The 12,093-nt window shown below is 42.3% G+C and overlaps 1 protein-coding gene across 7 annotated transcripts in view; it reads left to right on the top strand.

Moving 5' to 3' along the window:
* lrp1bb (low density lipoprotein receptor-related protein 1Bb) overlaps window positions 1-12,093 on the top strand; it is a 301,330-nt gene that overhangs the window by 195,867 nt on the left and 93,370 nt on the right. For all 7 annotated transcript variants that reach the window (XM_030428474.1, XM_030428470.1, XM_030428475.1 and 4 more), the window contains one exon: window positions 6,753-6,902. In XM_030428474.1, coding sequence (XP_030284334.1) covers window positions 6,753-6,902 — 150 coding nt within the window. The remainder of the gene's footprint in view (window positions 1-6,752; window positions 6,903-12,093) is intronic.

The following is a 12,093-nucleotide window of genomic DNA, read 5'->3' as shown; positions in this document are numbered from 1 at the left end:
ATAATGGTGAGAGGGGGTCTCCTTGTTTTGCGCCTCTAGATATATTGAAAAAAGATGAAAGTACCCCATTGGTCAACACTGATGCCTTCGGTTCTGCATATATCAGCTGAATCCATTTAATGAATCCCTCTCCAAACCCAAAGCCCTCCAAAACATGGATCAAAAACCGCCACTCCACCCTATCAAAGGCCTTCTCTGCATCTAAAGAGAAGGCCGCAATAGGTTCATCAGACTCTCTGCTTTGCCACATAAGGTGGAGTAGGCGTCTCAAATTGTCAGAAGATGATCTGCCCTTTACAAATCCCACCTGATCAGGGTCTACAATACAAGGAATTACATTTTCAAGCCGCATAGCTAAAACTTTAGTGAGAATTTTATAGTCTACATTAGCTAGACTAATGGGCCGGTAACTAGCCGGGTCTAGAGAATCCTTGTCCTTCTTAAGAATAATAGAAATTACTGATTCATTCAGAGTATTCGGCAACTGACCAAGTGATAATGACTCTGAGTACACCTTTGTCAAAACAGGCGCTAAGATATCAATATACAGCTTGTAGTACTCAACAGGAAAACCGTCCAATCCGGGGGCCTTGCCCGATTGCATTGACTTAATAGCTTTCCTAACCTCCTCCTCTCTGATTGGAGCATCCAATTGCTCCACCTGTTCTGGTGGCAGACTCGGCAACTGAATCTTGGAAAACCATGTTTTCAATTTTTCAGGGCTAAAAACTGTATCAGATGTATAGAGATTGTTGTAGAACTCCATAAACACCTGGTTAATTTCCTTGGCTGAGGTAACTATCTTTCCATTACTAGTTTTAATACCAGAAATTCCGCTAGCAGTCTCCTGCTTTTTCAGTTGTCTAGCCAAAAGTTTGCCAGCCTTCTCTCCACTTTCATAAAAGCTGGCCTTAAGTCTATACATAGCATATTCAGCCTTCTTGCTGTATATACAATTTAGGCTAAACTTTAATTCACACACCTGTTTCAGCAAGTCTTCACTAAAATTTTCTGTAAGATCTCTCTCCTTTTGTTTTATCTCATTCTCCAGCCTACTGATTTTCTCTCTATCTTGTTTCTTCCTTTTTGATGCTTCTGCAATAATTTTGCCTCTAATATATGCCTTTGAAGCCTCCCATACTGTGCCTATTTTTGGAGTAGAACCAATGTTAATCTGAAAGAAATCTGTGAGATCTTCTGAGATCGACTGTTTGAAACCAGCATTTTGTAGAAGAGACGTATTGAGTCTCCACCTACTACTCTTGATTTTTTCCATGCAAACAGAGACACACAGTTCTACAGTTGCATGGTCAGTTAATGCTATGACACCTATTGTAGTATCCACTATTGATTCAATCAGGCCTTTAGAAATAATGAAATAATCAATTCTACTGTGTGACTTATGATTATGTGAGTAAAAGGTATATTCCCTTTTATTAGGATTCATCAATCTCCAGATGTCGACCAACCCAATGTCTTCCTGTAGATGACCTAATGCTACTCGCCCCCTAGATGGTATATTAGAGTACTTTGACCTATCCAACACAGGGTCTGGGGTCTGATTAAAGTCCCCTCCAAGAATTGTATATCCATCTTCAAGTGTCCCTAGAAGCCTATTGATTTTGTGAAAAAACTCAGGATCATCCTCATTAGGGGCATAGATATTACATAGATTAATTTTTCTTCCATTAATTACTGATTCAATACAGACAACTCTCCCCTCATCGTCCTTGTGCTCCTTTAGCAAAACAAACTGCAATTTCTTATGCACAAGTATTGCGACACCTCTTTTCTTACAATTAAATGAGCTATGGTAGACGTGGCCCACCCAGCTCTTTTTGAGTTTCATTGCCTCCGAATTCTTCATATGAGTCTCTTGTAGGAACACCACGTCTGCCTGTCTTGATTTTAGATAGAGAAGGCACTTTTTCACCTTAGTGGGATTATTTGTCCCATTTATATTCCAGGAAATAACTCTTATATGACTGTTACTGTTACCCTGTGTATTCACAGACATTATGCTCCCTTAAGGTATGTTGCCACCTCCCACATGAAAGGACAAAGTAAAGATAAAGGAAAAATAATAATGATAACATTAAACTATACTCAAAAATAACAGAGCATGCCCCCACACAGTCAAAAACCTGCACATTTAAACCTGAACAACCCCTTGAACCTAGGGGAAACAAAATAACCAACACCCTATCTTTGCCCACATTACCCCACAAAACCTGACCACACAGCTTCATGGGGGAACCCCCTCCCTTGATCCGGTCCATGAGGCGCTTCTCAAATGGTCGCCATTCCATCCTCCTATTCCCCATATAAACATTTTAAGCCCAATATTAACATAAGTAGTCCACATATGTAAAGCAAACCCAGATAATAACTTCTCAAAAGCCTAAATCTTATCATTAGTTGGCTGTATTTTGTTATTCAGGTGATTAGTTAAAATGATAATTGCAGCCTGTATTTTGTAAGTATTCTGAAGGTGGCTTGAGTTAGAAAACACAGAAACAAAACGAGATTTGTTGTCAAGCCCAGTAGTGATCAGAGAGCACTGATGCAGTAAATATTAATCTTAGTATGCTGCTAAGACAGCTGTCATCTCCAACATCTGCATCTGTATGAAGACGAGCAGCCTACCCACAGTCATTCAGCATCTCCCGTCTCCTTGTCAAGGAACTGCAGCGCTTTCTTATGGTCCTCAAAAGTCATTTTCTTTCCCTTCCAGCTGAAGAAAAGTTTTGCTGGGTATGCCAGTGTGAATCGGATGTCCATCGCGTGAAGTTTCTTCCGTACGTCAGTGAATTTCCTCCTCTTCTCAGCAACGGCTTTTGTCGCGTCTGGAAAGAATGAGATCTTGGAGCCTTCCCATTCCAGCGGTGTCTTGCTCTTGTATTTCCCCTTAACAGCGGCCATCACTCGGTCCCTCTCCAGTAGGGAATGAAATCTGATAACGGCCGGTCGCGGAGGTGAATCCTCATCCGTCACAGGCAACCCTGGTCGATAAACCCGCTGTAACTCGTTGTCAGCTAGCTTCACTCCCAGGGCGTCATTTATGAGCTGCTTTGTTAGCTCCCTCAAATTTTCGCCTTCTCTTTCTTTTAATCCAACCAGCCGCAAGTTCAGTTGTCTATCCCTGGTCTCTGCATTTTGGATGGCTCTTTCCATCTCCTCACAGTGCTTTGCTCTTTTCTGCAGCTCAGATATCAGCCTCGCATTTTCAGTTTCCAAGTCCATAATTCGGCCGTCTGCTTCATCCTGTCTTTCATATATGGCTGAAATGTCCTGGCTAGTTTTAGCTTGTGCTGTCTTAACGCTGGAAACATCCTCCTGTAGCCCTTTAAGTATAGTGCTAACCTGAGCCATCTCCTGCATTGTTTTTTCCAAAGTTGCCTGAAGCCCAGTTAGAGCATCTGTTGTAGGGCTGGGCACGCCTGCAGAGCTGGATCCCGTCTTGGGTGTAGCGCCACTAGCCATGCTAGCATAGTTTATTCCTTGCTTAGCTGTTCTGTTCTTCGAAGAAGATGCCATGAGGGAAGAAAGTAAGCGCGGAGAAGACTCGCCTAATCACTCGTACTTTGCTATACTTTACACTTCGTTTTAACATAAAATGTGGGCTAAAGCTATCGAATATACATGAAAATAAGGAGAGCTGGTCGGGAGGAAAGTTCTAGGCGACCATCACCCCAAGCGGTCCCACGTGACTCCACTTTAATCCTTTATTACTTGATATAATGACAAATTACTTTCAAATCATCAAATGCTTCTTTATCTACAAATGCTTCTCGAGCTTCCACGTGTTCATTCCTTGAGGTTTAATTTCATGGATTGCTTCATTAGATCGCGGTGGCCATATGGCGAACGAGTCTTGCACCATTACAGAAAGAATAATTGAAAGTGTCCATCCTCTTGACATAGACATAGGTGTAAATGGATGAACCTGCCTCGCCGTCATGTTAAAACGTGTTCTCCTCTGGCTCTACCTTGGACTGCATTTTTGCTTAAGCCCTAGTGTCTCATCCATCTGCCAAGGGCTGACTTCCACACGCATAATTAGATCTTACGTTCCGATTTCTCTTTTGAACATAATGCGGATTGTCGCCTTTTGAAATGCTGAACAACTCTACAGCAATTCTCAAACCTGCCCTTCAGTTTCCAACGTTGTTGTCTGTCCTATGGATTGTCGAATCATTTTTTAAGCACTCGTATGTGGATCTTGACGTGCTTCTGTTCATGTAGTTTGTAGTGACATAATGTATGTATAAAAAGAAACTGAAAGATGCACATCTTCTAAGGTATTCCATTCAGACACATCCACTGATCTGCAACGCTTTCAGCCAAAAAGGGCACTTAAGGGACAAAGGAAGCGCCAGATGCAACCCCGCAGAATCCGGTTTTCTCTTGATTAGATATTTGTCTAATTAAGAATTGGTGTAATCCTTTTGTAAATCATGAAGCTTATCCCGTGGTCGACAGTTTTGAAACAGATATTCTTGCATCAGTCTTCTTCATGTGTGTCGTATTTTTAACCTCGGGGTGAATTTGCCTCGTCACTCGACTGAAAAGAGAATTTAAGGATGATCTGATGCTGAAATAAGAAATCAACATGAGAAAACGACTTTTGTAAAACCCATTTTTTTTTAAACCTGATCAGGACAATGAAGAAGGCGATTGTCCACAAAAATTCCCTCCAGCATCTGTTGCGTAGGATCGGCCTGTCTGTGTTTAACCGGCAGTCTGAAGTGTGCAGGAGTGTAGTGCTGGAGAGGAATCGTTGGGCAAGTGGCTGTGGATGTCCTCTGCTGTGGCAGTAAGGGAGGCGATCGATGTGAGATGTTCCTGTTGATGTATTATTGAAATTTCGCGAGGCACTGAATGACCAACAGTATTCATATCTGACAATATTCGGGCGAAAAAAAAAAAAAAAAACAGGCATATGGTTTATGCAGTATCCTAGATTGTAGATATTTGAGGACACTTAGTCCTTCTTGTTGATACAAGGTGATAAAAGCTGTCTTCTTTACATGCAACAACCTTGTTTACTGGCTCTGGCCTTATTTTAAACATATGTTCTTAAGGCAACATTTCAGTAACACTTTATAATAGCCATTATGTATAAATGGTAAGTTTATGGTTAATCAAACATGAGTTAACGGTTTTTTCACTGTTCACGATCAATGAAACACTTGGTTGATGCATACTGTGCAGTTAAAGGAGGAAGGAGTACTTTCTCATGTTTTACTTCCATAGAGTTTGGGGGATTCTAAAGTGGCATCACTGGTGAAAAGTAACTAAGTACTTTTACTCATGCACTATGCATAAGTAAAAATTTTAAGGCACTCGCATTTAACTTGAGTATTTCCGCTTTCTGCTGCTTCATTCTTCTACTCAGCTTCAATTCAACTACTGAAGCTACATTTTAGTTCACCTCATTTACTTGACAACTTCAGCAGCTACTTACTTTCCAGATTCAGATTAATCCAATGTAAAATATAATTAAGTTCAATGATAATATTAAGATTTCGGGGGTCAAATCACACATTTTCCGACTATAAACTAACAAAATATAAATATATTGATAGTGATAAATATTATCACTTGTGATGAGCCCTGCATGTACCAGCCGAGCAGTTTTACACTGTGAATTGCTACTTTTAAGTTAATGAATTGAGAACTTGCCACTATAGAGGCGTATTATTATATATATTATAGCAGTACAGGTCAAAATACCCTGACTTTTAGTCCCTTGTATGGGTCAAGCTGACTAGTGAGTTATTCAAGTAGCTGGAATAAAGTTAATATGTATTAATGATGGCTATTTCAAAGTGTAACCAAGGTATACTCTCTTATACTCATCTATTTTTGGAGTGTGGGCCATCCCCACATGACGCCTGCCTAAGTGAGCGGTTGCAGCTTGTTTCACCAAAAGCAATCAGCTTGTCTTCATCTCCAGAGGCCTTTTGTCACACAGTACAAGGTCAAACTCCCCCTTTTGTCACACAAACAGCTCCATTGTCTCCATTGTGTTTTTTTTATTTTTTTATTTTCATTCTCCTCGGCCCGTCAGCAATACAGATAGCAGGGGGCACCGTATTTCACCGGCTTCATTTATGATTATGGCTTAGACCCGCGGACAAGCGTAAATTAATGACGCATTGTGACTGTGAATCTGCCAAACATAAATCCAACACATGGTGTGAGACAGTGAGTTATCCAGCGGTCCGCGATTGAAATTGCTTTCAGTCCCCCACCATTCACCGTGGTATTGAATGAAAAGCCTTCATGTTAGACAGGGGAGGGAAAAGCAGTCAGTCTCAGTCCTGTTGGTTTTTTTTTTTTTTTTTCCTCATGCCAGTTGGAACTCATATAAAGAGCCAGCAAACACATGAACAATTCTATTATCCCTCGCTCAGCCAGATGCAAAGAAGCTGCGGTATGGAAACGTTAAGGTAATGCAGTTCTGAAATGTGCTGCTGAAGTGTGGTGAAAGTGAAACTGCTATTTCCTTTTGCACCTTCTCAGTGCTGCATATTCAGTGTTGTCAAGCTTTGTAGCAGAGAGGCAGCTACAATGTGAATATCTGAATCAAATCTGTTCAAAATGTGTTCTTCTACACAGCTGCTCTACAGTGTCGAGGGTCTGAGTGTTTTTCCTGGTGTTATTAAAGACCCGGCCATCTTTTTGAAGTCATGCTCTGCATCCCAGCGTCTAACCTGGCGTCTCCTCTTCATTTGTCCTCCCCTCAGGTCTCTCAATTGACTACACTGCCAACAGGCTGTACTGGATCAGCTCGGCCAACGGCACTATCAACAGGTGCAATCTGGACGGCAGCGGGATGGAAGTGCTGGAGACTCTAAAGAGGGAGTTAGTCAAAGGCACAGCTCTGGCCGTGATGGGTGAGTGGAGCTTGTCACGAGTGCATCAGATTGCCATTGAGGATTAGTCAGAGAGTGTGGAGGGATTACGTCTTTAACCAGTTAAGTGGCTGTGGAAACGGAGCTATCCAGCCGAGGCCTCGCAACAGTTTGTGCTCCACTTTGCGCGAAGTGGCCGGGGCATTAGATAATTAAAACGCGGGCCGCAGTGATTGATGATTGATTTTCTCACCCTCTCGTAATGAAAAGGTGGGAGAATGTTCATTATGTGTTGATTCGCGGTATCAGCGCTGAATCCGATGTGTCACGCCATCCATCACCTCGCAGGTTCATTTAAAAATCTCCCGAAATCTAAGTCAACAATGTTGTGAAAAGATATCTTACCTTCGGCTCACACTGCAGCAGCCTTTGGCTCCCGGCGCCTTAGCTGTTTTCACCCTTACACCTTTTTTACTTCCAATTAGGGCCGTATGCAAATGTTAACTGGAACACATCCTAGTTCTGCCATTACACCGTCAACCCTCGTTAATCGTGTAATAACCAATCAGGCACAACCCAGATTTAATAAAAACATTTGAAAAGGAGAGGGCGATCATTTACGAACGAAAATGAGTTAAATGACACATGAGCCCATGTCGTAATATCTTTTATACAATTATGTGTGTCACAAAGTGGTGATCCTCGCCCCGTCCTTGCTTCCTGTCACAGTAACACAGAAAGGTACCTAAACGCGGTCCGAACAACAAAAAGGAGAGGCAAAGGAAACTACCAAAGTGATACAAAGACTGAGGACGAACCAGGAAACCGCAGGAGACACAGGAGATTCAGGACTGAGGCGAGGATGAAAAAAAAACAAACCAACAAAGAGTGTGAGGGAACAACACAGGCTTAAACACAAACTAAACTAACGAGGGGACGAGGAGCAGGTGGAGAGACGCTGAGAACAGGGCAGTGCTAACAAGGCTGATGTAAGACAGGTGCCGGAGTAAAACCCAGACTAGGGAGGAGCGCAGGAACACTGGAGGGAAACAGAACACCGGGAACAACAGGTGAGCAGGAAGTAGAAAGTGACAGCGAGAGGATCTTATTACAAAATAAAAACCCAAACCATGAGCGAATGTGAACTCAAGGATGCCCCCCTCCTTTTATACCCAATCATGACACTATCACCTCAACATCTCAACACCTGACATTTCGAGGGTTGTAGTTGCGTCGTATACCTATATCCTTTTATTATGTGACAAAAAAAAACAAAACATCAATCTCTTCCTTGTCATTGACACAGCAGACCAGAATTTGAATTTTAAATTGTCTCTCTTCCACTCTGCTGCAATCTTGAAAAATTGGGAAGCTTCCCAGTGAGCTGTGCGAATGCGTTTCCCTCGCCAAGATTTGGTAATGAGACGGGAGCAAACATACTGAACAGAGACTTGTTTGTTTTATGTGTGTGTGTGTGTGTGTGTGTCTGGACCAAAGTGTAATTTTTTATTTTTTAAGGGGGGAAAATGAAATAAAATCAAGAGTGTTGTCAGGGTGATACTTTGTGTTCTCGAAGCATGTTATTAATCACAGCAGGCTTTTGGTTGTCTCGTGCGGTGGGTATCTGTCGACATGTGCGGAGAGCATTAATTGCACTGTTACAGAATAACACAGCAGCAGCAGAATGGAATCCAACTGTTTTCTGCAATTCCAGGCCACGTCTTTTTTTTTTTTTCGGTTTCATTTTTTATAGGCATTTTTTTTCCCCCTCCCGGTAAAGACTTTGGGGGACTTTTCATTATATGGACGATGCAGACTTCATTATCGCGTGTCACAAATGGGAGATAGAACTCAAGGTGACATAGACTAATGGCTCGGCTCCTGCACAGTAGCAGGTACAGCAAAACAGTGGAATGATGTCTGCGAGTCTCCATCAATCACAATTAATGACATTTTGTTATGTTGAGGGAAATTGTTTTGAATGGTAGAATGAACAGCCGCATTGTTATTGTACTTTGTTAAATGGAAAAATTTCACAGCGGCTCAACAGTACATGCTGCATGGTAATGAACCACCATATAGATAGAGGATAGCAATCTGGTGGATTTGTCCGTCTATACCTGGACCCGTGCAAAGGAAAAGCCGTTTAAATACCCATAAGACCTTCTATGAGCTTTTTATATAATCTTGGCGTGCGATCTATAAAATACTGTAAAGAGTTTTTAATGTTGAGCTTAGCGTTTAATACCACATCAAACAACTAACAACCGTTTTCACTCTTCACAAGATTAAACGGCGGCGGCGACTGAACCGTTTTCACCGAAGCACATAATTAGGACGCCTTATTGTGTGTTACAACAGCGCAGTTCACTGCATATTTATACGTACTTGTATTTTAAACAAATTGCACCAATTTAACACCAAAGCTAACTATATAAATGGAAGAAACCAAATCAGATCCATTTTATTTATACAGCCAAACATCACAGTCACATTGGCCCCCTCTTTCCTTGGACACCTCGATTCGAACGAGGAGCAACTCGCAAGAGAAATGGCACATTTAAACGTCTTCATTGCCTGAGATTAATATTCTGCGTTTGCTGTAAAAAATGTACCTGTTGCTTGTTGCATGTCAGACATCCAAGTTTCTAATTTTGTACCAAGATGATTTCCTACTTTGCTGCAGACCATTGAGCATATACTTGTGTAACACACATTTTCAGTTGGAAATAATGCTTTGGGAAACCAACAGGACAGCAGCCAGACGTGTCATTTCCTAGCCTCTTTTTCTGCTGCTGGCAAGTGTATAGGCTGTTGGTGATGCCCATTACTGTGCAATGTCCCCGTCTGATGGTGTTTGGATTGTCTCCATGGTGGAAGATGCAATTAAGTGCATTTGCTGACCGTTCGCTCTGTAAGTTTGGCTGTGTTTGTCCTCGCTCCATATTCTTTATCTCACTGGTTCAGCAAACTGTATTAAAATTTTGGCTTTATAACTAGCATTAGAAGTACGAAGCGGATATATAATCTGCCGTGCCAAGGGAACAACTTGTTAGGTACTGTCAAGTGAGCATTGGTAATTAACGGCTCTTGTGTACTCTGTGGTAATTAAGTCAATCTACTTAAATTAGTATTAATCAAACAAACGTCCAACGCTCTCTTCTGGTCTGTGACGGCCTGAGCGATCAGTCGGTCGTGTTTGAAGTGGTTAAGGTTTCTCCAAATCAGCGTCAAGCAAAGAAGGAAGGTTTGAGTTCTGTCACGATCTATATCTGTCCTCACAGCAGGGGGCGAGGACAGGCAAAGGTTATTCCACCGCAGTGATGTCTGCGGAGTGCAGCTTTTAGAGAGGAGTCATCTTGTCTCCAATTGCTGCAGAATAAGAAACCTTATTTCATAAAAGTTTTGCATGATTCATCCACAGTTGACTGGCGAAATTAAACCCATCAGTTTCGGAGAGCGAAATGACTGCAATCGATCAAGCGAAAGCTTTGACTAGCAAGAAGCAGTGTGTTAAAACAAAGCTGTTGGGGTGCTTCTGGCTTCCTTTGGCTTTTTCATTTCGCCTGCATTAGTCTCATTTCATCAGTCTGGTTTCATTAGTCTGATTTCATTAGTCTGATTTCAACTCAACTGGTCGGAAAAATTAGAATGACGGCACTGTTAGTGGCACAAGGTCGATCCACTCAGGTGCTAGGGCTCTGTAATAATTGGATTGGCTTGAGGGAAAGGTGAGGGCCTCCATTCAGAAGGTGTAGGTGATCCATCAGCCTGGAATCAAACTTGCAGGCTGAAGTGGAAATTGAATATGATGTGCTACAAGCGAGCAATCAGCTAGCCGGCGCTCCCCGTGGCTTCAAATTAACACAGGGTGCAAAGCTAATCTGGGCTAGCACGCCCTCCGGGATCAAATGTTTTGTAAACCGCGTGTCGACTGTCATTCTCACTCGTGGGAATATGTCTGATTTGAAGAAACGAGTTTACGCTCTCTTTAAGGGTAACATTGAGCCTGGAGCTATTGATGCATCTGGGAATTGCTTCTGTGTGTTTTTTATTCTAAAAAAATGAAAAAGGGGTGAGATAAAACAGCATCTCACCTTCAAGGGATTGATGGTGTGCAACCTCAAGGGCACATGTTTTTTTGGTTGTTTTCTTTAAACTCATTGAGGTATATAGACCTTTTAGCCTATTTTAAAATAATACTGTATTAATATTAAATCACGTTGTCTTTTCAAAGAATTCCTCCTCAGTATAATGTTCCATTTTTATAATCTTGGCCCTTTCAAAAAGGGGTAAAATCAGGTCTATATCCACCTCATTTGCAGAGTCTATTTCGAAGTGAGAGGAGCCACCTGACTCTCCTCCGCTTTGCACTTCAGTGGGATTTTAAAATTGAGAGTTCCTGTCACGTCTGTAGAGTCTGTGGCAAAGAGCCTGGACTGTGCATCACTGATTTCTGCTGAGGGCAGAGACATGGGGGGGGGAGGATTGGAGGATAGTGTGGCAGCGGCCGGGTGTGCCGGGGTCAGGAGCCTATTGTGCATGTGCCTCTTAACAAAGACACACTCATCACTTATGCTCACACCGGCAGCACTACCGAAGCCTGGAGGTTCACTGTCACACAGAGCCGGACAGTGAATTAAACATCAGTGCACGGTGAAACATCGTGACACTCAACAGCTACAGTACAAGCCGCCCTTGTACTGGGATGTGTTAGATTGGCTAGAGCAGTACGCTTTTATAAAATGAAAGACAAAGATGAGGAGATGGTGCCTCAAAATAGCCGAATGTTTTTGCATGTTGTGTAACGGAAATGAACTACTTAGACTGACAAGGGTTATTGCTGTTCATCGTCCAGGCGCGACTCACGCAAATCTGCTGAATGTCAACGATAAAAAAATAACCTGTGAATGCATAAATGATTACAAATGATGTGTCACTCTGCCTGGTAAAGAGTGCATGAAAGAGCTGTTATCAGAGTGAAAGCGCCTCCCAAACATCAAAGTAACTATATTTCAAGGTTGTGAGTTGCATTATTGTCAGCAAGTGGGCAGAGCAGGAAGCAGGGGACGCCACACTTCAATCTCAAATCAGCTCAGAGAATGCTTCAATTATTAAGGGGCTGTACGGCATAAGCATGCCAGCCTTGGTGGATTAGAGTGAAAGCCGAAAGAAAGCCATGTGCACTTGGAACCGGTGATGTTGGGAGCTGGTGGAGGGTATTTGAGTGTTC

Source organism: Sparus aurata, chromosome 9, assembly GCF_900880675.1.
Source record: "Sparus aurata chromosome 9, fSpaAur1.1, whole genome shotgun sequence".
Classification (NCBI taxonomy): Eukaryota; Metazoa; Chordata; class Actinopteri; order Spariformes; family Sparidae; genus Sparus; species Sparus aurata.
The sequence above is the reverse complement of the archived record's forward strand: the minus strand, read 5'-3'. Positions and strand labels throughout refer to the sequence as shown.